The 26,567-nt window shown below is 46.3% G+C and overlaps 3 protein-coding genes across 4 annotated transcripts; 1 reads left to right on the top strand and 2 right to left on the bottom strand.

The window, feature by feature from the left end:
* Positions 1–2,574: 2,574 nt before the first annotated feature.
* LOC147979895 (uncharacterized) lies at positions 2,575–3,892 on the top strand. Its single transcript, XM_087516795.1, has 3 exons — positions 2,575–2,670; positions 2,775–2,912; positions 3,440–3,892. Exons 1-3 carry the CDS (start codon positions 2,575–2,577, stop codon positions 3,890–3,892), a joined length of 687 nt encoding a protein of 228 aa, XP_087372921.1.
* Positions 3,893–5,730: 1,838 nt separating this feature from the next.
* On the bottom strand, positions 5,731–7,338 carry LOC147979894 (uncharacterized). Its single transcript, XM_087515383.1, has 3 exons — positions 7,101–7,338; positions 6,803–7,017; positions 5,731–6,690 (listed from the first exon to the last, which is right to left on the bottom strand). The coding sequence occupies exons 1-3, from the start codon at positions 7,336–7,338 to the stop codon at positions 5,731–5,733; spliced, it is 1,413 nt and encodes a 470-aa protein (XP_087371509.1).
* Positions 7,339–12,104: 4,766 nt separating this feature from the next.
* Positions 12,105–20,425, bottom strand: LOC125544172 (SCY1-like protein 2 A). 2 transcript variants are annotated; one of them, XR_007299303.2, is made up of 15 exons: positions 19,698–20,425; positions 18,763–18,867; positions 18,063–18,173; positions 17,378–17,560; positions 17,130–17,256; positions 16,921–16,982; positions 16,652–16,738; positions 16,006–16,092; positions 15,455–15,568; positions 15,134–15,262; positions 14,834–14,896; positions 14,042–14,203; positions 13,817–13,935; positions 12,474–13,732; positions 12,105–12,378 (listed from the first exon to the last, which is right to left on the bottom strand). XR_007299303.2 is itself a non-coding variant. In XM_048707761.2 (14 exons), exons 1-14 carry the CDS (start codon positions 20,187–20,189, stop codon positions 12,670–12,672), a joined length of 2,904 nt encoding a protein of 967 aa, XP_048563718.2. In that variant the 5' UTR covers positions 20,190–20,425; the 3' UTR covers positions 12,105–12,669. The 2 variants fall into 2 exon arrangements, 1 of the variants encoding a protein (XP_048563718.2); XM_048707761.2 differs by having other exon boundaries at positions 12,105–13,732.
* Between the last annotated feature and the right edge of the window lie 6,142 nt (positions 20,426–26,567).

The raw sequence follows: 26,567 nt of genomic DNA, 5'->3' as shown, positions 1-26,567 counted from the left end.
ATGTTGGTCACATGGCGATGTGACCTGTGAGTGTTAATCACATGGCGATGTGAACTAGATTATTGACTCTAGTGCAAGTGGGAGACTGTTGGAAATATGCCCTAGAGGCACTAATAAATTAGTTATTATTATATTTCATTGTTCATGATAATCGTTTATTATCCATGCTAGAATTGTATTGATAGGAAACTCAGATACATGTGTGGATACATAGACAACACCAAGTCCCTAGTAAGCCTCTAGTTGACTAGCTCGTTGATCAATAGATGGTTACGGTTTCCTGACCATGGACATTGGATGTCGTTGATAATGGGATCACATCATTAGGAGAATGATGTGATGGACAAGACCCAATCCTAAGCCTAGCACAAGATCGTGTAGTTCGTATGCTAAAGCTTTTCTAATGTCAAGTATCATTTCCTTAGGCCATGAGATTGTGCAACTCCCGGATACCGTAGGAGTGCTTTGGGTGTGCCAAACGTCACAATGTAACTGGGTGGCTATAAGGGTGCACTACGGGTATCTCCGAAAGTGTCTATTGGGTTGGCACGAATCGAGACTGGAATTTGTCACTCCGTGTAACGGAGAGGTATCTCTGGGCCCACTCGGTAGGACATCATCATAATGTGCACAATGTGACCAAGGAGTTGATCACGGGATGATGTGTTACGGAACGAGTAAAGAGACTAGCTGGTAACGAGATAGAACAAGGTATGGGGATACCGACGATCGAATCTCGGGCAAGTATCGTACCGATAGACAAAGGGAATTGTATACGGGATTGATTGAATCCTTGACATCGTGGTTCATCCGATGAGATCATCGTGGAGCATGTGGGAGCCAACATGGGTATCCAGATCCCGCTGTTGGTTATTGGCCGGAGAGTTGTCTCGGCCATGTCTGCATGACTCCCGAACCCGTAGGGTCTACACACTTAAGGTTTGATGATGCTAGGGTTATAGGGAAAGTATGTACACGGTTACCGAATGTTGTTCGGAGTCCCGGATGAGATCCCGGACGTCACGAGGAGTTCCGGAATGGTCCGGAGGTGAAGATTGATATATAGGAAGTATGGTTTTGGCCACCGGAAGTGTTCCGGGCATCACCGGTAGTGTACCGGGACCACCGGAGGGGTCCGGGGGTCCACCAGCCCCGGAGGCCTACATGGGCCAATAGTGGGAAGGGACCAGCCCCTAGGTGGGCTGGGGCGCCTCCCACCAAAGCCCAAGGCGCCTCCAAGAGGGGAGGAGGGCAAACCCTAGGGCAGATGGGCCCTAAGGCCCACCTCAGGTGCGCCTCCCCCTCTCCCCCTTGTGGCCGCCACCCTAGATGGGATCTAGGGGTGCCGCCACCCCTAGGGAGGAAACCCTAGGTGGGGGCGCAGCCCTCCCTCTCCCCCTATATATAGTGGAGGCAAAGGAGCAGCCCAACACACGAAGTTCTTCCCCTATTGGCGTAGCCCTACCCCTCTCCCTCCTCGTCTCTCGTAGTGCTTGGCGAAGCCCTGCTGGAGTCCCGCGCTCCTTCACCACCACCATGCCGTCGTGCTGCTGCTAGACGGAGTCTTCCCCAACCTCTCCTTCTCCCCTTGCTGGATCAAGGTGTAGGAGACCTCACTGGGCTGCACGTGTGTTGAACACGGAGGCGCCGTGGTTCGGCGCTTAGATCGGAATCAACCGCGATCTGAATCGCTACGAGTACGACTCCTTCATCCGCGTTCTTGCAACGCTTCCGCTTAGCGATCTACAAGAGTATGTAGATGCACTCCCTTTCCCCTCGTTGCTAGATTACTCCATAGATTGATCTTGGTGACGCGTAGAAAATTTTAAATTAATGCTACGATCCCCAATAGGGCCAACCGCGAGCCTGCATGTTGGGGTCATTCGTTTTCCTTTTCTAGCTGATGCTAGTGTTGTTGGGGACGTTGTATTGTTCGCGATTGTGCCTAATGTGTTGTCCATGAAGCAATTCTGTTAATTTATAGAGATGAGAGAAAGAGAATTAGTGGTCATGCATGCATCTTATTTTACATGCATCATGTGCATGTCCAATGAAAGAAAGGGTAATACAATAATTGGAGTTGAACAAGTGAGGAATATTTCATTGGATAGTTTTGTATCCACAAAACTCATGTCTTTCACTCACAATCTACATTGGTTGATGATCTCTCTAAATCGGAAGAGAGAGAGGAGTGAATTGCAAAAAACATCGACATTGAAGGCTAGTGTTGCAGAAATCACAAGTCTCTAGTTTTGTGCCCAAAAACACTAATTCCGGGGCTAATTTTTTGCAAAAACCACAAGTCGCTCGGTTCACTCGTTTTAAGTGGGATTATGACAGGTGGGACACGCATTTGTCGACGTGGCATAACTATTCATCCGTTTGACTTGTTAGACGCCGTGAGATGCCGTGCGCGGGCCGGCTCGAGCCGGAACCCTTTTAACCGGTGCCTTCCCTCGAGTCGTTACAGGCCCACCCACCACAACCCTCATTCACTCGCGCTCTCTGCTCCCACTCGTTCGCCGTCGTCGACACGTCCACATCTCCGACCGCCGCCGCTGCCACCGCGTCGCCATGGTTTCCTGGAGTGAGGACTCTGGCAGCAGTGAAGGTTCACATGGCAGGTATTACCAGTACGCCACCTCAGGTTCAGATGATGGCATAGTGCAGGTGAGTTGGTAGAAATAGGGTTAGGGTTTGGATTTGGGGATTTTCCTCTTGAGCTAGATCTGAAGTTTTCTTCCCAAATCTCTTGCTTTCCTTTGCACGTGCAGATCCCTGCTACCACGGATGACTCCAAATTCGAGGGCAAAGATTATGTTTTGTGCCATGAACACCGGAAGCAAGCAGAAAGACTTGTTGCTTTCGAGGGCATCCATACTGGCAGGAGGTTCCTTGCCTGTGCTCTGAAGGTATGTGTCAAATTTCTGCTAATTAGCTGTTGTGGTCTAATCATTTGGTCATTGTTTAGTACCTATTTTGGTATTTAACGGATCTGGCTTGTTAGTTAGGCTGTTTAAATATGTGCCCAATGCTTATTAGCTCAGTGAAGTCATTGTATTTATGTGAGCATCTGTGCAGAGTGTTGTGGCATGTTCATTTGTTTATATGTGAGCATATGACAGTGTGGATAAGTGAGGTCATTTGTTAATATGTCAGCATGTGACAGTGTTGATAAGTGAGGTTATTTGTTAATATGTCAGCATGTGACAGTGTGAACAAGTGAGGTTTGTTTATATGTCAAGCATTTGCATGGGGTTGGAAGCAGTTATTAAAAATTGTTATTAAGTACTGCTGCCCTAGTTGCTTTTAGTTAGTAAGCACGCATTATTTAGATTGCCTAATTGTTGGTATTGGTTGGAGTGCCTACTTGTTATTAGTAAATAACTCATCTTGGCATGTAGCTCATATCTTGTTGTTTAACACTGTAATTTAACAGGATGGTAAAAACTGTGGACTAGTTGAATGGGTTGATCCATCTTGGCCAGCTACAATGGAGAATGCACTGTCCAAGTTGTGGGATATGTATGAAGAGTCCAAGAGAAATAGGACTGAGGACAACCTAATGAACTCATTTGCTGTTCACAATCTGACACAAGAGAAGATCAAGCTGCATGCCAGTTATGACAAGTTGGTTGGAGATGTTCAAGCCCTTTTGGATGAGAATGAGAGGAGGGCCCAGATGGAAAGGAAGCCTGATGAGAGCAAGCTCCAGGAGAAGTATGACATGGTTAAGAACCTGACAGTATCTCAAGCCAGTGTCATTAGGAACATGAAGTTGAAGCTTGTTGAAGAGAAGACTAAGTTGCAGGCCCATATTGATGAGATTGAGAAGGCTGTGGAGCAGACTAAGGCCAAGTTGAATGGGATCAAGGCAATCTTAGATGAATGAGCCACATTGGGCAGTAATGGTCATGGAGTTTATGGTCATGTATGGATCTCCTTATTAGTTATGTAATGGTCCTGTATGGATCTCCCAATTATGCTACTTATTAGTCATGTATGGATCTCCAAATTATGCTACCTATTCGTTATGTAATGTTCATGTATGGATCTCCCAGTTATGCTACATATTAGTTATGTAATGGTCATGTATGGATCCCCCAATTATGATACTAATTAGTTATGTATTGCTTATGTATGGATCTCCCAATATGCTGAATGTGACGAATTTTGATGTTGATTTGTATATCTGAAATAGCCCTATACTCACTTAGGTGGTTCTGTCGACGTCGTGGCACCCTAGACTCATTTAGGTGGTTTTTTGACGTCGAGGCACCCTAGAATCATTTAGGTGGTTTTTTCGATGTCGAGGCACCCTAGAATCATTTAGGTGGTTTTTTCGACGTCGAGGCACCCTAGACTCATTTAGGTGGTTTTTTCAACGTCGAGGCACCCTAGAATCATTTAGGTGGTTTTTTCGACATCGAGGCACCCTAGACTCATTTAGGTGTTTTTTTGACGTCGAGGCACCCTAGAATCATTTAGGTGGTTTTTTCGACGTCGAGGCACCCTAGACTCATTTAGGTGGTTTTTCGACGTCGAGGCACCCTAGACTCATTTAGGTGGGTTTTTTCGACGTCGAGGCACCCTAGAATCATTTAGGTGGTTTTTTCTACGTCGTGGCACCCTAGACTCATTTAGGTGGTTTTTTCGACGTCGAGGCACCCTAGAATCATTTAGGTGGTTTTTTCGACGTCGAGGCACCCTAGACTCATTTAGGTGGTTTTTCGACGTCGAGGCACCCTAGACTCATTTAGGTGGTTTTTTCGACGTCGAGGCACCCTAGAATCATTTAGGTGGTTCTTTCGACGTCGTGGCACCCTAGACTCATTTAGGTGGTTTTTTCGATGTCGAGGCACCCTAGAATCATTTTGGTGGTTTTTTTGACGTCGAGGCACCCTAGAATCAATTTCAACAACCATCAACCATCAAGTTCAACAAGCATCAACATCATGCATTCAAGTTCAACAACCATCAAAAGGCATCAACTATTACTCATTTAGGTGCAACTACCATCAACATCCAGCATGAAGTTCAACAACCATCAAAAGGCAACAAGTTCAACATATGGTTCAAAGCAGCCAACAAAGGCATCTAGTTCAACATCTGGTTCAAACCTGCCAACAAAGGCATCTAGTTCAACAGCCAACAAAGGCATCTACCTGAATAGCCAACAAAGGCATCTAGTTTAACAGCCAACAAAGGCATCAAATTCAACAACCAACATGGGCATCAAATTCAAGCAGCCAACAAAGGCAACATCTAGTTACCAGAAGCATAAAGGTACCCTTTCATCTTGTAGGAAACTGTCCTCTTCCTTCCAGTCTATCTTGGAGCATGAAATGTTCCCCTATGGCCTGCAGCAGATGTAGAAGATGCACCAGCTGGGGTAGTTTTCTTCCTGGGAGACCTCCTTGGAGGAGGAGTAGGTGCTGGGGTAGCATTCTTCCTGGGAGACCTCCTGGGAGGAGCAGTAGGTGCACTAGCAGTAGGTGCAGCTTTCTTCCTGGGAGGAGCACTAGGTGTAGTTGCAGCAGGTGCAGCTTTCTTCCTGGGAGGAGCAGTCCCAACATCTGCTGTACATGGAGATGGCCTCTTCCTTGTTGGTGCAGCAGCTGTAGATGAAGCAGAAGCATGTGACCTGTTTGGCTGCATTTAAAAAACAGAAACAATCATGAACTATGAATTACAATTGAGACATAGCTACAAAAACAGAAACAAATATGCTTAGCTAACCTGATGCTGGTTTTGTCTCATAGCAAGAGCTGGTATCAAGGGCTTGGAGCACACAGTGTATCTATGCCCTACAAGTTTGCAGTTGCTACAAGTAATGGATGCCATCCTAGATGTATCTCTTGGTGCTGGCTTCTCAAATTGGTTTTTCCTCCTCTTTGTTTGTTGCTTCTCAACTTTGTCTCTGAAAACTGGAGGCTCTATGTCCTGAGTTCTTGTCCTTGGCCACAGATTTGGACCAGGGACAGGAAATATGATATGGCCATATGCTTTTTGGTACATTTCCTTCTTAAAGAAATCATCAACAAAGTCTTCAGGTTGCAACTTAGCTTTCACAATTGCAGAGACTGCATGGTTGCAAGGCTTAGCAGTCATATCCCACTTCCTACATCCACATGTTCTGTGCAGCAAGTTCACTGAGTAGGTGTTATCTCCACTACTAACTTGGTAAATGTTAGGACCAGCCATCAAAGATTGGCACCACCTTGAGTTGTACTTTGCCTCCTCTAACATCTCTGCATATGTTGGGAAAATCTCCCAATTTGCTGTCTTTGTCTTAGTTCTATTGGTGTTAAATTTGACCATCAATTTAGTCCTAATTCCTTCCAGCATGGTCTTTATTGGCTTCCCTCTAACATCTAGGATCATTTTGTTAAACACCTCACCGATGTTGTTCACAACTAGGTCAGTCTTGCAGGTAAAATCCATTGCATGTCTAGCCCATGTATGAACTGGTACTTTATTAAGCCATGCCCAAGCTGCCTTACACTCTCTTTTCAAATCATTCATTGCAGCTAGGTGTTCATTCTTATTATAAGAGTAACTAGCTGCATCCATGTGTTTTTTTAATTCATCACCTCTAAAACCAGCAGTTTGGAAATTCTGATAAATGTGTCTAAGGCAGAATCTTTGTGGACAATTGGGGAAAACATGGTTTATTGCATTTAAAAGGCCCTGTTGACACAATATGAACTAGAGCTAAATATTGGTCCATTTGAATTGTTCACAAAGCAATGTGCATATGAAAAATTAATAGTACAATAGAAATATGAGGAGAGAAGTTTACCTTCTGCCTATCAGAAATGATAGTATAATACCCAAACTTTCCACTTTCTCCACCAAGTGCATCTTTCAGTTGTGTTAAGAACCAGGTCCAGCTGTCCGTGTCCTCTTTGTCAACAACTCCAAATGCTATAGGGTATATGTTGTTGTTTTCATCCCTTCCTCTTGCAGCAAGGATCTGCTGACCTGTTGACAGCTTGATAAAACAACCATCTACCCCTGCAAAGTGACAAATGTGAGAAGACAGTGTATTTAATGTGGCCAAATAACAAAAACACTACACAAGTTACAACACAATGTACCTATGAATGGCCTACATCCATTTAAAAACCCTTCTTTGCAAGCATTAAGACAGTAGAACAGGCCATGGAACCTTGGGTTCTTGCTTGGGTGCTGTGGCAAATGCTTAGTGGTCACAACACATCTACTTCCTGGGTTTGTGTCCAAAACAGCCTGCAAATAATCTCTAATCCTAGTGTATTGACCTCTCTGGTCTCCTTGGACAACCTTCAATGCTTGTTTCCTAGCCCTATAGGCCATATGGGTTGAGATCTCTACTCCATATTTCTTCTTCAAATTCTGCATTATTGTGGTGATTGGTGTGGCAATATCAATTCTCAGCATATCCTCACACTTGTGTGCCACCCATTTTCCTGTGACCTTTGTATTCTCTGCTACTACTAGGCATGTGTGTAGAAGATTAGCCTTTCTGATGCAAAAAGTAGTTTCATTTGCAACAACAGAAGCTGCAACGTAGAAAGGACATTTCACATTAGTGCACACAACTATGATGCTGTCATTGCAGTTTCTGTGGAAGTCATAGTTCCTATTCTGACTTATGTGAAATGTCTGAAGTGCTCTCCTAAATTGGTACGCATTAAGGAAATAAAGATTTCTACAAAACTGCTCCTCTGGGTTCTATCTTTCTTCACTATAACACTTTCTTGGTTTTTCTTTATATGCTCTGCTCTTCCTTCCATTGGGCAGAATAAAAGGTGCATTCTCAGCTCCATCATCATATTCCTGCTTCAAATCACCTACATACTCCTCATCTGATGATGGTACCCACACATTCTCAAATCTTTGCTCCAAGCTTGAATGTGACCTCTTGGTTGGCCCTTTTCTTTTTTTCCTTATTCTTTGCTGGCTCCTGTTGTTGCTCCATCTGCTCATCCTCCTCCACTTGCTCTACCCGCTCCTCCTCCTCATGCTCCATCTGCTCCACTTGCTCCTCTTCCTCATCTTCCCCATAAACTTCATCCACATCAATGTCTCCTTCAAAATGAAGGAGTGGGTCCTCTCTCTGCCTCCTCAAATCATTAAGCCTGTTAACAAAGTCCTCATCTGCATCCAGATCAGAGTCATCTTCAGTTAGAAGAACTGGTAGTTTTTGCTTAACCATTTGAACATGCTCAAATGCCTCCTTATGTTTCCTAAAGTTCTCAATCTTGGTTCTCCTCTTTAGCTCCATTAGTGTCTCCTGCTCATCTTGCTCCATAGCAATATCTATGTTTGTGCTCTGCTGTGTGGAAAAGAACTGAAGTGGCTCTGACTGCCTCTGTTTATTTGATTTCTCAGGTGATCTGAATAGAACTCCAGAAGGATTGACTTCATAGACAGGTTTTTCTCCTAATTGACTCAAAGGAACCTGCTCCTCATACAAATAGCCTGCATTCAAATCTGCAGGTCTTGGATCAGTGGCCCTAATCACTGTCAAACTCACTACAGTCTGATCCTTATTAGCAATATGGTCAAGCATTTCATCCACCTTGTCATCATCAAAAATTTCTACCAATCCTTCAATACCCACACCAGGCTCCCTCACAAAGTAAATGTAGTCATTCAGCCCATATCCCTCTGTCTCTATTAATGCTACCAAATTGTGATATGTGATGTCTGAAATGCAGACGGATCTCTCCAAGTTGTCTCTTTCATGGAAGTGCATTCTAACTTCCCAAACAGCATCGTCCAAACTAGACAACAAGATAAAACAACAATTCTAATTAACATTGCATAATTACTATAAAAAAGTTCATAGTAATATGCTATAATTAACACTGCATATTAACAAAAAAATACTTTATTTTGCTCTTATTGGCACTGTTCTAATTAACAATGCATAACTACAAATGAAGCTACTCTAATTTGCCCTTTATTCGCACTGCTCTAATTAACAATGCATAACTACAAAATGAGGTACTCTAATTTGCCCTTTATTGGCACTGCTCTAATTAACAATGCATAACTAAATATGTACATACTCTAATGTACTATAATTAACACTGCATATTAACAAATAAGCTACTCTAATGTGTTCTGTATTGCCACTGCTCTAATTAACAGTTCACATTGCTACATATCAACTAAATAAAATTAATATGACACATATATGAGTTTGACAGTGGGCTATTCCCTTGCCCCCTCCCCCAAAATCAAATTGAGTGTTTCAGTACCCAAGCTAGGTTTAACACTGCAAATCAAAATAACCACACATACATACAGCCCAAGATCCAGCCGCCGAATCCTAACCCTAACCCTAGAATCTGTACAAATGAGGTTAACTTACTAGACGCCGCCGAATCCTAAACCTAACCCTAGAATATGTACAAATGAGGTTAACTTACTAGACGCCGCCGAATGACGAGCCCCACCGGTGGCTTTCCGTCGGATCCGCCTTCACGACCCTGGCCCAAGATCTAGCCGCCGCGGACTCCAGCGAGTGCTGGGGGCTGGGGTTGGGGCTGTTGTCCGAAGAGGCGCCGGGGTTTGAGCTGCCGCAGAGATCCGCCTCCGGTGGCCTGTCGTCTCCGCCACCGGCAGGCCCACCGCAGTCGCCGCCGCCACTCGCCGTCACCATGTCTGAGAGGAGAGGGTGTGGGGGAGGGAAAGGGATGGAGAAGAGCTAGCGGGGAGGGGAGGGACCGGTCAAAAGGGTTCCGGCTCGAGCCGGCCCACGCACGGCGTCTCACGGCGTCTAACGAGTCAAACGGATGAACAGTTATGCCACGTCGACAAATGCGGGTCCCACCTGTCATAATCCCACTTAAAACGAGCGAACCGAGCGACTTGTGGTTTTTGCAAAAAAAATTAGCCCTGGAATTAGTGTTTTTGGGCACAAAACTAGAGACTTGTGATTTCTGCAACCCTAGCCTTCAATGTCGATGTTTTTTGCAATTCACTCGAGAGAGAGTAGCTATCCTATATATACATATGTTGATCCGCACTATCATATTTATCTCAACATGCATATATGCCACATCACCACACATGCCGCCTCATCAATTATTTTTTCAATCTTCTTAATTGCATGCTCCACCCAACTAGCAATGTAAGCATGCTTGCATGTAAAAATGTCTACCTCAATGCATAATCATGTGTGGAAAAAAATTACAATGTAGAATAATCACATGATATTATTAATCTAAATATTTATGGTCTACACAATAAAATCTCATTAAAATATATTGCAACCAGTTCTGGCCGCTACGAGCGAGGTATCCTCTAGTAGATATAAATATAGATTTGGGTGCATGTGCACCCAGGAATCGAATGCCCCTGTTGATGCATCCATCCCCTTTGTAGCCTCCCGTTTTTGTGCGTCGTGTGCGTACTGTGCAGAGTCTTCCTTGTCTCACACTTCGCCGCCCATGAATGCATCGTACGTGCATGCAGCTGACCACTGCAACATGGAGAACTTGAGCTCTCCCGTCCCGTGACGGGAGCGGATGGTACTTGCTTCTCGATAGACAATCGTCTGAACTTGCATGGTGCTCTTCCAAGTGGCGGGCAGAAATGGAACCGAAATATTCCTACCATGCCAACCAAGACAGCCAATATTTTACAGTGCCGCAAAAGGGTGCACAAAATACAAATACAAGGCCCTCTTCTTAAGGGCAACAATAGCTAGTTAGGGTTGCAAGAGCATCTACAACCCGAGGTCCTATGTCCTCCCGAAGTCCGGGCGGCCTCTGGATCACTAAAGTAAATTGTCACTCAATCGGATCTGGCAAATTTAACGCAAACGTCCAGGCTGACCGATATCCCTCATGCCCAGGTCATATGTGGGGCAGATATAAGGACGATCGGGCGCGTCCAACACGTTAGATCCGGCCCACGCTGATCCACCCCGACCTTACCAATATGCATCCCTATCTGCATCCTAGACCAAACCCTAAACACTTCGCTTCATTTTCACAGTCAGCTCCCAACCTCCTTTCCGACATGGTGCGCAGTGGATCCAAGTCAAAGATCTCCGGATCCATCGACTGGGACCTCATTCCATGCGGGGATGAGGACTTGGTCGTCCGGCTAGCTCTCCGCTTGTCCTGGGAGTAAATCCCAGCTCGCAGTTGAAGTCGCTTCGGCGGGTTCCTATGCAAATGACACTTGGATCCAGCGGCATCTATGGCTCGAGGCACGTTACCGCGGCAAAGCCGGGCGTGCTGACCATTGGCTGGAGGTACATGGCGCTGGACCGACATCCCCATGTTGGTAACGCAACCCATGTGATGGCGCCTCACCCCCGCGGCGGAGGACTCCGAGTCCGAGGTCAACACCAGTAGGCGGCACGGCCCAACACCTGTGGAGCACCAGCATGCCCACCGTGCGAGGACGGGGACGTGGCAAGCCGCGAAGGCGAAGTCGCATGCTACCTCAGGCAGGCACGAGGAAGCCCTTCGTGTCTGCATCACCGCAAAACAGCAAACCCGGATCGCGCGTGCCCTTGCAAAGGAGCAAAATCGGGTGGTCTGTTCCCTCTTCGAACTGACCCCAAAGAGTAGGAGCCCGGTGACAGATCGGACAGCTCAAGCAAGAGCAGATCCGACTCGATACGTATTGTGTCTTTGACAGCTACTTCTGCAACGAAGACGGCAAGAGCAAAGGCAAGGGCGGCCACGGGTGAAGTTCATCCATTGTCGTATCATTCGTAACTAGTAGAACATGTTTAATTTTGGTAGTCCGATGAAATACATGAACTTCCTATGATATATGTGCGTTGAACTACATGCTTGAGTTTAACATTGCATGGCATTAGTACGGATTTGGGGATTTGCTTTGAGGGACATTGTTGTGGAAGCAGACTTTTGAGGTATGACCCAAAATTTTCCTGAAAATCAATTTTCATTTTTTTTCTTCAGTCACGGTTCATGGACACGTTTGCAAATGTATAGGGGACCAGATTTGCCCGGTCCAGCTGTAGATGCTCTAACATTTTTGGTTGGGCATGGCAGGGATACATTTCTAAACAAAGGATAATTAGTTGGGAACTGAAATGCAAAATAAGCATGTTCACTTTGATGGCAATGTGCAAAAATAAGCATATTCACTTCGACAGTAATAATCACAATACAAGAAACTAGTGGAGCATTTAACAAGTGTTTCCACCCACATTTTTCAGGCAGAGGTACAGATGGGCCCAAATTTGGCAATTACACGACATGGGCCCTTTCCGGCATAAATGAATACATCATGTAGGGTTTCCACTTTCACGAGGCCCATCAGATTTTGGTGATACATTCTCAACATTCAAAATTTCACATCACCACAACCATTTGTGAACTCTAGACATTACAGCAGAGCCTGGACAAAGATATACACAAATAAAATTAATGCTGCCTCACCACCCCAATGATGCTGAAATCGAGAAAACCCTAAGCAAGAATACATTCTCTAACCTCAGGAAGGCTCTTTCCTGAAGCAGCTTCCTTGGGGCTAACAACAAAGGCAACCCAGTTTCCACTGACAAGAAAATGCACTATCGCCTGCAACCATGTTTCAGGAAAGTGTAATGCTCATCATATACAAGGCTTGAACGATGTGAGCTATCCAGTGCCGTTTGCAGAACGAAGAACATGGACACTCCTGTATTTGCTACAGTAAATCAAGAAAAGGTGGCTGCTCTGATGAAACATTGGAATTGGGAGTCCGTGATGCTCGGGAGAGGGCTGACTGCCCTTGATTTCTACCACGCCCTCTTCCAACAGCAGCAGATGGAGGAGGGGCAAGCCTGGGTGGGCCCTGTGCGCCACTGGATAACTGTGATAGTGAACCAAAATCAGATTTTGGTTGCCTGATGCTCTGGCCTCCAATGGAACTAGCTGCATTGGGGAGACCTGAGCTCGGTCCTCCAATTGGATTTCCATATCCCAGAGATGAGTTGCCTTGGTTCAAATAGCTGGCAGTTGAATTCATGCCCATTATATTTGTATTGTTTGGTTTCGCTGACCAGCTCACCTGGTTTGTTTTCAGTTGTCCATGCGAAGTACTGCTACCACCAAACCCCATGTTCCCTGTATTCAACCCAGAAATACTTTGATTTGTGCTTGGCAGGCGCTCCACTGCTGAAATGCTGGCTGCGCTGCTTGGTTTGGGGGGCCAGTCGGCAAAAGGATCAACATCATCAACCCCATCATTAGACAGCCCTCCAGATTTACTATCCTTGTTAGCTGAGAATGGTGCATTAAAGTCAGATGATGTGCTCATTCTAGGAGGCCACTCAATGTCAACAGGAACACATGAACCGGAAGTTTGATGTCCTGAACTAGGTGCAAGAGATTGCAGAGATGGAAGTGGTTGTGCAGACGGGATTGTAGACGCTGCAACCTGAGTAACTGTCGATGGCTGCTTCGTTTGAGTACTAAGATCAAAGGGAAGTGTTGAGGGTTGGTTTGTTTGGGTACTGAAATCAAAAGGGTCTTTTGAGGGTTGCTTTGTTTGAGCACTAGAATCAAAAGAGAGTGGCGGGGCACTGGTTTTCTTAGTAGGGCCCCAGTCTTCATCCCAAGAAGTGCTCTTTGCAGCTGGCATTTGTCCAGTCTGTCCCAGGCCTCCTGAAGTTGGCTTAGAATGAACCCCATTTGAGATTGAAGGCGATACTTTTACCTCTGTATGCCCATTATCCGTAACTGTCACGCCACGCTTCTCTTCAATCTTGCTGTAGAAGCACACAGTAGTTTAGTTGATAAATTAATTGCTCCATGGAGAGTAAAACTGATTGATTGAATATAGTAACTAGTACCTTGTGATATCCTTGACAAATAGGATATACTTCGCAAATTGCTGTACATTCAGTTGTTGTGCCGTGAGCAATGGGAAGACTAGAGGAACCACATGTTCCGCAGCAAACTCAACACCACACTGGATTAATGAGAATTTAGTTACATAGGGGTACTGGTAGAAGGTAAATAAATTGGCAAGGAGTGCTGGAAGTTCAGCGTTAGTGAACAAACATATCAAGGGTAACCTGTTTATAAATCGCATTAGCAACTCCAAGGGTGCACATAAGGGTTGGGGCAGAATGGTCAACAGCTGTGCAACGCCGAAGAGTCTGCAAGATCTCTACTATACCTGTTTTATCCAACGATGGAACAAGATCTCCTAAACAGCGCAAAGCATTTACTCGCACCTACATTTGCAGGGCACTTACGATCATAAGAAAGCACATGTTCAAAGGCAGTAGCAACCAGCAGATATTTGGAAAAATTGAGTATGTCTTAATTCAGCAATACCCAACAGTGCCGTGATAGAACAATCATGTGAAGTAAACTAAGGCCCAACAGATGCGGTACCCCGCAATCCTACACCACTAAATATAAACTCTGCACTATATATTGCTAGGTAAACCTTAATTCAGCAATCAATAATGTCCAGAGCAACTTAGAAAGGACTATTCACAAGCATTGTTACGAATTTGGGCAGAAAACCAGCATTGTTAATATTGTAATAAATGACGGTAAAATGTCTATAAACAGAGCAGAAGACAGATAATGAGCTTCATGACAAAGGGCATAAGTACACTGTACACAAGAAAAATCATATGTTTCATTATGTCATGGCCCTTATCTTTATATTTTCCTTTTCATGTGCAACAGTGTCTGCTAAAACAGGAATGAAGACGGCAATTTAGTCTCAAATATTTATATAGCCTGGCCATTCATCAAGAGCTTTATTATTATGGTCGTTTGTTGCACAAGCATATTGACCAGATTAATGTTAATAAATAAATTACTGGAATCAAATCATATACTGTGCATACCGCAGCAACTGTAGTTTTCAAAGCTAATCCATGCACGCGTGGCAGCACAGACTGTTTCAGTAGCTGCAAGAAGAAATCCATACATGAATACATAATGTAGATGCATTATTCACAAAAACAATGAATAAACACATAATGTGGATTATTATTCATATAATAACTTGGTAAGCTCATCCATCATCTGAGACATAATCCAAGCAATCGGTTAGAAAAAATAATTCCTTGATGGTGAACAAAAGAAAGAGCAATTAAAACTCAATGGCTGTTCATCAATTTAGCAAATAAAAAAACAAGGTTAACCTTCATGTCAAGTTGTCGAGACAGTGTTACTGTTCGTCGCAAAACTTCTTCCTGCAGACGGGGATCAGTATCATCATAAGCCCGTACCAGCATAGGAAGGATATGTGATATCAAATGTTCGTTTGTGGCCTGCAAGGGGTAATACAGCAACTATAAGTTAATAACGGCAGGGGTCCCAAACACAAATGGCAGATTCCACTAAACTTTAGTTTGTAAAGATCCTTCAGGGATCAAGATCAACATTGCATTCAACCATAGCGAAACCTAACAGGGCTAAAACAAGAATCGGAATTAGTTTACTTCATAAATATACATAATTACCTTGCTAATAATGAGATCAGCACGCTTCACAAGCAAAAGAAGAGTTTCACCTGATGCTGAAGTAAATACTGGAACAAGAGCAGGCAATGTTGACAGCTCAAAGTCATCTTTATCCTGCAGAACAGAAAGAGGGCATTAAAAAATGATCTTCAGAAGTTGGTATTACTAAAAAAAAATGCAGCATGGCATAGCTTCAAATTACATTGCTTTCAATAACTACTCCCTCCGTCTCATAATATAAGAAGAGCATTTTTTACACTACACCAGTGTCAAAAACGTTCTTATATTATGGGACGGGAGTAAGAACTATTTTAAATTGAGGTGTCATACGGGATAATCCAATTCTGGTAGGTTAGCATGCGTTGAATCAAGAATGAGCTAAACCACAGAAAGAGAGGTTACAACACATGTACATAGATATAAGAAACTAGCCAGATAAGCAGATACCAGGTTGAGCTACGTGCCAGTTGTTAGAATTAATTAACCATGACACCTTGCTGTTAGCCAATAATCCATATATAAAAGATGGTACTATGTATTAGGAGAAGTACCTGTGATTCTGCTATTGTCAGAACCATGGGCAAAATCATTTGCTGCATGACCATGTTGCGTAGCTCGGCACAAAGAGGTGGAAGAACCTGGTCGGAAAATGAGTCAGCTATCAAAAAGAAAATGTGTCAACTGAGCATTACAATGCATGTATATTTAATTGAATAAGTGAGATTCAGATGAACACCATGTGCAAATTAAAGTTAATCACACACATCATTAACAAATTTATTGAAATAGGGGACCAGAAAATTAGAATTCAGATGGATCAATGAATGAACCGATTCAGTTCTGTAATATAGAAATGAGCCAGGAATTTGAGGTGTGGAGATTTTTTTCTTTGTTTATCATATTACAAACTTTAGTTGTTGGCAGCCTCAACATTTTCCAGAAAACAAGTACGCCCTCAAAATTAGCTCTTTCTTTTGAACGGAGCTTCAGGCCACAAGGAAAGTTGAGCACTGGATACTTGATTGAAATAGAAACTTTAGAGTTTGAGCAGTTTATGGCCGTTTAAGCAATAAAGTTTTATCATGCATCTGAGGAAGGCACGAAAGAGCAAGTAAAGATTTTTATTGGACATACGTAATTACAGCTCCTCTGAACAATTTTGACTGTAACAAAGTAAAGAGAATGGATTGCACATACTTTATATCGAAGAACTCGGGAATCAAAGTCTTTCCACATATCCGATAATGCTTTCAGAAATTCTGTCTTCTGCATATTATCTCTCTCCTGAAAAGGATATTTTATTAACATCAGAACCATCTGCAGATAACAGTCTAGCAAGTAACTGAAGCTTAAATTGGTCAGTTGTGATTCTCAGGTTGCAAAGAAGAAAGCTTGATACACATAGCAGTGAAACTCAAAAGGTTTAAACTTATCTAGGAGAAATGAAAGGAGTCATAAATACATACAAGCAAATGGTCAAGGAAACGAAGAGCTCGCAACCTTGTATCATGCCGGAAGAAAGAAGAGCCTGTAAGAAGGAAAAGGGTAATGTATCAAAAGCATTTCAACCTACTGTTAGTGCTGTCAGCAGTTAACACCATTAGTGACAACATCCAGAAACTCCATTCTACAAGCACTTATGCACCAAATAAGGAAAACACAACCGCTACTTTACCTGTGAAGGCCATCGCACTAGGGCGTGATGCTGCATCAACTGATAGCATATTTCGCAAATCAGCCACCAGATCAGTAGGAATATTAGAAAAGGCTTCACTTGTTAAATATGTCAATGAATTCATATACTGCAATAACAGGGGACATGTCAGTATATTTTCTGCACATGCAACCGTAGCATAAGTCAAAGGTAGAGCCAAATTAAATACATTCTATTTTGACAAAGCATGTGCCAGATTAAAGACATACCATTTTCACATTGTTATGGCAATCCAGAAGTGGTCTATGAGCAACTAAGTGGTAAGCCAGGCATCCAAAACTGAATATGTCACAGGTAGAGCCTACTTTAGAATCACCACTGCGAACCAATTCTGGTGCAGTATAGTTCAGAGATGGTTGAAGAGGTAAAGCTGTGTCTTCGACATCATAGTCCTAAAGAGCAATCAAGCATATAAAAAGGTTATGATTCTTATTTATACTTTGCTAATCACAGCGACAGTATCAGCAAAAAATAGCAAGTGTGCAAAGAATATGCTTAGTTGCATAGGATGTTTAGCTGTTCACAAAACCATTCTGAACAAATAAAATGACAATTTCTGTCCACCGCAGCATATACGCGGTTATAGAGCTAAGCAAATCCATGTTATCTGCAAATACCTTAAGCAACACTGCAGAAGTTGTAGCACATATTTGGTGGAAAATATATATTCATGACTAGGAAAAATTCTATGGGAGATAAATAGAGATTTTCTGTCCAATTTAGTGCTGTGCTCCAGTGCAATCTACATAGGCAGGACTTAAGAGAATACTAAGCAATTCTATAGAAGTACTCTGTTATGACTCAAAGAAAGAAGATGCCAACTAGTTAATATAGCGAAAATGGTAAAACAAATCAGCTACATTACTTACGAAGTACAATGTCATAAGTACTAACCGAATAATGGAATTGCTGCGATGATGCCAAACCACCTGTGGCTTGGTCAACAGAAAGAGCAAAACCAAAACCTCCAAGCTTCCAAGATCCACTTGAAGTTATAAAGACTGTCTGCAAAAGAGACCAAGTTATTACAGCATAGAAGTGAAAACATGCGCACGCTTATAAGCAGCAACATCAAAATCATGCAAGGGCATTAGAATAGACTAAAGACTGCTCCCATTGTTTCTTATAACTGTCCTCACTTAGCCTATTCTAAAGCATTAATGAGGTTTGGAAGTGAAGTACTGCATTAAGATACTATTTTTATTTCCTCAATAGACATTTATTTTGAAAGGAGACTCCTGATGCCAGGGACAGTTGTAGTGAAATGGAAAAAAATTAAGCCTTCTACGGGATGGATGATTCGCAGGTACTATTAAACTCTGTGCTACCAACCATGATGTCAGAACAGAAAATTTACCAAATAATCAGTATAAAGACAATAATATGTATTAAGCATTAGAGAAGGTTTGAATTGATTTTGTTGAGTAACTAAGTGCAAGTATAAAGCAGAAGGATATAATGGCCAGCCAGCCTAGACAGTATGGTGCAAATAAACAATAAAGCTAGTTTAATGACGGGGGAAACTAATGAGTGCACAAAAAAATATATATAATTACAGGAAATAAAACCACGCAGAAATCTGCTACGTTGCAACCTCAGGTGATATAGCTCGATGTGCAAGATGGGCATTGTTATGGAGAAAATCCAACGTCTCTGCAACTTGTAGCAATCCATGTTTAATCTCCAGTATCCCCATTTCCTGGAACACAGCCGAAAAATAAGCAAACCATAGTAGAGGCGAAAACCAACCAATTGCCATGCGCTACTGACCCCCACAGAGTTCCATGCAAGAAAAATTCTACAAGGACCCAACCAGAGAAGATATTTACGAGTGCATTGGTTGACAAGCTTACTCGATAGCAATCTAACTCCCTGAAATATCACTTGAAAAACTAACAATTTTATAATGGAAGAAATCAACACAGTCTGACCCAAAACCTATTGTTAGTGAAGTCAATCATGTTAATCTCGTATGTTCCTACCACATGTCAATGGCGGAGCCACCCTGGGGTACAATGATGCCACGAGATTTTTACAAATAGTGCATAAGTAACAAGACTGGAGAAATGCCACAGGACTTCACACGATTTCAGTAGAATGAACCCACTAAAGGAAGTTAATGTGAAGAAAGGCTTGTTGTGAAGTTCTAAAAATATAGGTGATTCCATTTGGTGAAATTTGCGGATACATCACTCTGAAATGACACATTCGATATCATGGATTACACTGGGCATTCACCATGGTGCTAAATACTGGACAAATTGGGCAAAACTATCAGTTTCTCACTCTCGTCTATATGAAAACAGACACTGATCACCTCAACTTGCTTGCTGGCGGTGACTGATCACTAGTTACTACCAGTGAGTAATGTAACCATACCCACCCACACTGATACTAACAGTATACTTGAACTAAATCGCCCATTTCACAAACTCTAGCCTCCATAGCATCCACTTAATTGCGAAGGTCCAAAGCTAGATGTTCAGAAATGATCGAGATCAAACAAAGGCGCGAGTGCTATGTTTGTACCATGCCCTTGAGCTCCTTGGGCACCTTGCCCACGTTGTCGAGGCACCCGAGCGCATTGGAGACGGAGGCGAAGAGCGGCTCAGTGACCATGGCCATGGCAGCCTTGGTCTCGTCCAGCGCCTGCACGACGTGGAGCACACCCGGATGACGCAGCCGCACGAGGCGCGCGGCGTCAGCGCGTGCGAGGTCGAGGAACGCGTCCTCCGCCGCCCTGGAGAGCCCGGCCCGCGCCCGCGCCTCGGAGAGCGCGCGCTTGTCGAGCACCCAAACGGAGACGACGGGGTACGGCGTGGATGCCGCCGCGTCCCGCGGCCGCGCCGTGTAGATCCGCCACGCGAGCCCCGGGCCGCCCGAGCCCGCCTGGTCGAGCAGCTCGTAGTCCTGCAGCGGCCGCGGGCCCGTGACCTCCTGCACCGTGGTGGTCACCGTCTTCTCGATCACCGCCGACGCCTTGGCCAGCGCCTGCTGCAGCGTCTTCATGTTGAGCGACATCTCGTTCGCCGGTGCCCGCGCCGGCGAGATCTGGGAGCCCCTCCGCTGCTGTTGTCGACGGGGAATTTGGTTGGAACTTCTGGGGGTCGGTGGCTCGATCGGTCGGTGGCAGCGCGTGTTTGGTAATTTACGGGTATTCTTAATTGATTTTCTAATTTCAATCGATTTGTTGGGGGACGAGACTCATGTGACTGTGAGAACCCGCGAGGAGGATGCTTCGTCGGCAAGGAAAAGAGAGGAAGGATGAAAGGTTGGGATCCGGTGGAGGCCGGATTTTCATTTAACACAGTCAGGTCGAGGTGTCTGGTCAATGCAGTTAATTAATTACGAACGTGGAAGTATCAACATTTTTTTAAGGTTAGAAGTGTGAACAATTAGGAACACGGTTATTCTGCGAGTTAGGCTGGTTGTAATGGCGAGTATCATATGCTAGTATAATATTAATATATATAATGCACAATGTCGTAAGTTAGTATCATAGATGACTTTATTTATTGTTATCATGACACATCCGGATCATGATATGATACTCAACCATCTCTTTCTTTATTTAATTCTATGCCACTTCATTAAATTGCCTAGTTGGCATGCGTATCTATGATACTCTCGTTACGACCAGCCTTATAGATACACGTTAAAATGTTCAATTAACTGGTAATTATGAAGTTCCCGCAAAAAAACTGATAACTATGAAGTTGTAGAAAAATTGACTACCATGAATATTCATCGTTCCGAAAAACTGACTAATATGGTTTGAAAAAAGTGAAAAGTACTACTCCTTGCGTCTGAATTATAAGATACTTTGGATTTCAATATGAGCTATATGCAGACTGAAATAAGTGAACAAACATACTAAAACATGCATATATGCATTCGATTTAGAACAAAAGTTTGAGCGTCTTATAACAGTGAATGGGAGGAACACTATCCTCTTCTTAAAGTATCTCTTATTAATGTCTTTGCGAGAAATTGGTATCTAAAATGAAGCAAAATGGCAACAACAAATTGGTAGAGCCCACCTGTCATGATATTCATGTTAGTCTGTCACGCCTCTCCATTGGAGCAACCGATAATCACATCATCACGCTCTGCATAGGGTCACATGAGGGAAATTGTGTTATGTCGCGGCCCTCATGTGCAAGATGAGACATGTTGTCCCGCCTCTCTCATCACGGCCTTTGTCCTTATCGGTCGTGGTCGTCATGTCTCCTCCACCTTTCCCTTCCTTTGTCATCTAGAAAGCACACACCTAGAGTGCTCGCTTTTGAGAAGTCCAGGAAGGGTGTTTTTTCTCATCACCATGCTCGACCTTTCAAAGCAGAAAGAAGTATGAGATACATTTTCTGAATCCTTTCATAGATTTGAGTGCAGTGCGGATTTTGAAGTTCAAGATTATATTGACAAAGATTTTTTGCATGTACTTTCTAACGGTCTACAACTGTTTTGAAAGTCTAAATTTGTGGAATGTTGTGCTCAAATTTGTCAAAGTTTTATGCAAAAAATCTTAAGTTGTCCACGGTTAAAAAAAGTATGTGTGGAAGATGAAGATAATGTTGGGGAGTGGAGCAAAGCGGTCATCCAACCATGATAAGAATTAGTGTGTGAGTACTCTTTTGTGGTTACACTAAACTAAAGCATCCATGAATGTTTAGTCAATCCTGCCTTTTCTATTCCTCCATGGCATCGATACAGTTACTAAGCTCCCAGAAAATCACGGCCTGTGATGGCTCGAGGCTTTGAGGGTCGTTTGTGGGCCTAGCTGTCGGCATGCGCTTCGTTGCTTTACATCGTGGGAAAAAAACCACGCAAACGCTTCGGACGCGCCTCTCCCTTCTCTCTTGTGCGCTCTGCCGCCTCCAATACCGGCTTGCCCACTAGCGCCGCCGTCACCAACCCGTCCGCGCCTCTCTTACCTCATCCGATTGCTCGCCGCTGCGTAGCAATTAGTCTGAACCCTAGCCCGGGGTGACCTCCTTGGTGAGCCCTGGGCCTAAGCTATGGCGGCGCCTCCACTTCTCCGCAACACGCTCTTTTCTTTTTCATCGCCGTTGGAGGCACCGCGACTGAGGGAGATGCGTGGTGGACGGTGGGCGGAGTGGGCCGACAAAACTGCGGTGTAAGGTGGGGTGGTGGTGTTATGGCTGGGCCGTAAACACACGTGCTGGGGCTGCGCAGACATGTGCATGGTCTGTGTTGAGTGATGAGAGATTTAGAGTGAGATGATTGTGAGATTCGGGTAGAAATGGTTGATATATTCAAAGTCGGATTAGGTATATAGAGAGTCTATTTGTGCTTTTAGCTGCTCTTTGTGTTTTCTGATTGAGGTTGAGCTGCTGTTATTTGTAATGATTGAGAGAGGGCTTCAAATGATGTTGCTATCTATGTTTGTGTCGGGGTACGGGGTCCCGGCAAACCCTTAAGGTTCGAACACTGGGGTGCGCGCGAAGTCTTTCCCTCCAACCGATCTACTCTCTAGCTTGCTAGGATCTCGCGGACGAACTCGACGAACTCACAACACAGAAGGACACAAGGTTTATACTGGTTCGGGCCACCGTTGTGGTGTAATACCCTATTCCAGTGTGATGGTGGTGGATTGCCTCTTAGGCTGATGATGAACAATACAAGGGCAGAACGGCCTCCTGAGGTTGAGGCGTTCTTGTGCTCGGTGAGCTTGTGTGTGAGGCGGTCTCTCTTTTTAGCTCACCTCCTCCACTGTGGTGGCTAGTCCTATTTATAGAGGCCCTGGTCCTCTTCCCAAATATCGAGCGGGAAGGGAGCCAACAATGGCGGGCTAATTTGAAGGGGGACAGCTAGTACAAGCTATCCTGACAAAAGGTAGTCTTCGCCTGCACAAAGCTCTGGTGGTGACGCCGTTCTGGGCTCCACGGTGACCTCCGTCTTGCAGTCCTCGGTCTTGGTCTTGTTGCACCGAAATGACAACCTTTGCCTAATGCCTCGGTACTCCGCGGCTGCGCTTGTCCCCTTTGCACCAAAGAGGAAACAAGGACGCTGTGCGCGCTGGCGCCCGCCTGGTGTCAATCGTCATGGCTCACGTCACGAGAACCTCGTGAGGTTCGCCTTGCCTTGATATCTCCGCTCCTCGTGAGCCTGCCTGGCTAGGCCGCTCCAGAGGAGGCCTTGCGTCGTCCGTCTCGCGAGGCTTGGCCCCTCGCGAGGGTCTTGGGCGCTTCGTTGGTGAGGATGGGCCGTTCGGCCTGCTGGCTTAGCCACGCGGCGGGCCGCAGGCAGGCAAGTCTGGGGACCCCCGTTCCCAGAACGCCGACAGTAGCCCCCGGGCCCAAGGTGCGCGCGGGCTTGGCTTCGCGGCGAAGCCAAGGGTCAAGCTCGAAGCGCCGCGGGCCCCCAAAGCATGCGGCCTTGGTTGGCGTGTGGCGGTTGATTGGACGTGGGCGTCTCCGCTTCCCCACACTGCTTCGGCGACTGCACGACTTGACAAGTCCATGCGACATGCAAGGAAGACCATCATTACATGTGATCGTGGGAGACGCCGGTTGGCCTTCTCTTGCTATAAATGGGGAGGGGGCGGAGCCCCCGTTGCCCATCTCTTCCTTGCTTGCTTCCTCCTTCTAGCTCCATTGCTCGCATTGCCTCCGATGGCGCCTCAAAGGAAGTTCTCTACCGCCGAGAAGGGTAAGGCCCCTCGCGAGGGCCCTGGTTCCCCGGTGCCCAAGCGCGGTCGCGGCCGCCCGCGCAAGCACGCTGCGACCCCCGCCATGGCTCACCGCCGAGGCGGCGCCATGGCACGCGGAGGGGGCCGTCCCAACCGTGGCGGTCCAGTCGGCGGGGGGAGGTGCGCGATGGTGGTGAGGCCTCCACGCCCGCGCTTCCATTCAGCAGAGGCATCGCCAGAGCTCGTTGTTTGGTCAGAAAACCCAGCCGGCAACTGGCTCCAGCTTCCGCGCTTCTTTGCCGCTGAGCTGCCGGCCCCTAGTCCAGGGGGGCTCTGGTTGCAAGCGGATGGTTGCTGCAGCAAGGCCTCCTGGGTCGCGGTCGAGACTTCTGCCGCGGGCAACATAGCCCTGGCCCGCGGCTGGCAGACGTTTGCCCCCGCGCGTGGCCTGTGCAGGCGGTGCACGCTCCACTTCAAGTATGACGGTGGGTCGACCCTTTTTGTGAGGGTGTTCAGGGCAGATGGCCGCCGTGCCGGATGTTGCCCCAAGACGAACGACGGCGAGGAGGTGCTCGGCCTTGGCGACGGTCGTGACGAGGGTGAGGGCGAGCCTGTCCTCAGCGGCGACCGCATCTCCTCCAGCTACGGCGACTCTCCCTCCTGCGACAGCTCCAGCAGCAGTGGCTACGATCAGCCGCCGCGCTCGCTTCGAAGGGGACGGCGGGTCATCTCGTCGTCGCGCCTCCGTGAAGCACGAGGAGGGGTCTGGATAGGCTTGGGCGTCGCCAAGGGCCTGTCCTCGCAGATTGTTGAAACGCCGCTTTGTTTGGATTTTCCCTTTCTTTCCCTGCACCAGAAAATGAAACCAGTATGGGCCCAGAGGGGCGTGTATCGAACTATGGTTCTTGGTTAATGCAACGTGCGTGTTATTCCCATGTCATGCTGTTATTTTGCGCAGAGATAACCTAACCTGGCGTGTTTGGGATGCCCCTTCCTTCACGAGATATCTGCATTTGCTCAGGAACTGCAAGAATTTGTTAGGGGGTGCGCTAGAGGATTTTACCGTTCACCCGAACCTTGACTCGGCGCTTTGCATCACGGTACCCGAGGGGCACGGATTTAGGAGAGTTGCGCCAGCTTCCAGGCTCGAACGAGGGTGACTCGCGAGAAAGCAGAGGGAAGGAAAAGCTCGCGAGGGCACCTGCTTAGCCCCCTCGCGAGGTAGGCGAGAGAGAGATCACGGGTAACCCACAGCCGATAAACGCGTTAAAAGGCGAAGGAACCAAATCAGCAAGGAACACCAAAGGCAAACTCGATTAAGGAAAAGCAAGCCAACTACGGAAAGCAAATGAAAAGCCGCGTTCGGCACCTAATCTAGTCTTCGAGTCTTCTCACCAGCGTGGAGCTAAGTGATGTCCACTAGACGTGGGAGGGAGCCCTAGGGCCTGAGGCCGGCGCTCCTGAGACTCCGGGGCGTGTACAGCCCCAACTCATTATTACGTGAGAGTGTCACGGGCGGAGATTCTTCACAGGCACCGGGCCTTACTTCACAGGCTCTGGGCCTTGCTTCATAGGCACTGGGCTGTGCTTCTCAGGCTCTGGGCCTTGCTTCATGGGTAGAACTTCCGGAGGTGCTGGATGTTCCAGGCGTTTTGGATGGGTGTCCCCTCTTGCGTCTCCAATCGCACGGCGCCAGGCCTGGCGATGTGAGCGACCCTGAACGGGCCCTCCCACATGGGTGAGAGCTTGTGCAAGCCTTCCCTGGAGAGGACCCGCCTCAGGACAAGGTCACCTGTCTCGAGCGTCCTGGAGCGGATGTTGCGGCAGTGGTAGCGCCGCAACGCTTGCTGGTACCTTGCCGCTCTTAACGCAGCTTCGCGACATCGTTCCTCCCCCAGCACGAGATCCATCCCCCGCATGGCATCCTGCTGCGTTTTGTTGAACGCCAGGACCCGTGTGGAGCGATGCCTAACCTCGTGAGGGAGGACCGCTTCAGCTCCGTACACGAGGAAGAACGAAGTCTCGCCCATTGGCTTGGTAGCGGTGGTGCGGATGGACCACAGCACAGACTGGAGCTCGTCGTGCCAGCCCCTGCCGCAGGCCTCCAGCTTCTTCTTGAAGGTCCTGGTCTTGAGGCCCCTCAGGACCTCAGTGTTGGCGTGCTCGGCCTGACCATTGCTCCTGGGGTGGGCTACCGAAGCGTAGCAGATCTGCGTTCCAAGGTTAGCACAATAGGTCTTAAAGAGGTTACTAGTGAACTGCAAGCCATTATCTGTGATGATGCGGTTGGGGACCCCGAAGCGGCTCACGAGGCCCTTGATGAACTTGACGGCAGAACCGGCTGGAATGGTTTAGACGGCTTCCACCTCTGCCCACTTAGTGAACTTGTCGATGGCGACGTAGATATAGCGGTAGCCCCCTGGCGCTCGCGGGAACGGGCCTAGGATGTCCAGCCCCCAGACCACGAACGGCCACGTGAGCGGAATGGTTTGGAGGCCCTGAGCAGGCTGATGGATTTGCTTGGCGTGGAATTGGCAAGCTTTGCAGGACTTTACTAGCTCGGCTGCATCGTTAAGTGCTATAGGCCAATAGAATCCGCTGCGGAAGGCCTTGCCGACGAGGGTCCGTGATGACGAGTGATGTCCACAGTCCCCGCTGTGTATGTTAGTCAGCAGCTCCCTCCCTTGATCACTGGAGATGCAGCGCAGCATGACGTCGTTTGGTCGTTTCTTGTACAACTCGCCGTC

Source organism: Triticum urartu, chromosome 3A, assembly GCF_056163025.1.
Source record: "Triticum urartu cultivar PI428250 chromosome 3A, HENAU_Tu73, whole genome shotgun sequence".
NCBI lineage: Eukaryota > Viridiplantae > Streptophyta > Magnoliopsida > Poales > Poaceae > Triticum > Triticum urartu.
The sequence above is the reverse complement of the archived record's forward strand: the minus strand, read 5'-3'. Positions and strand labels throughout refer to the sequence as shown.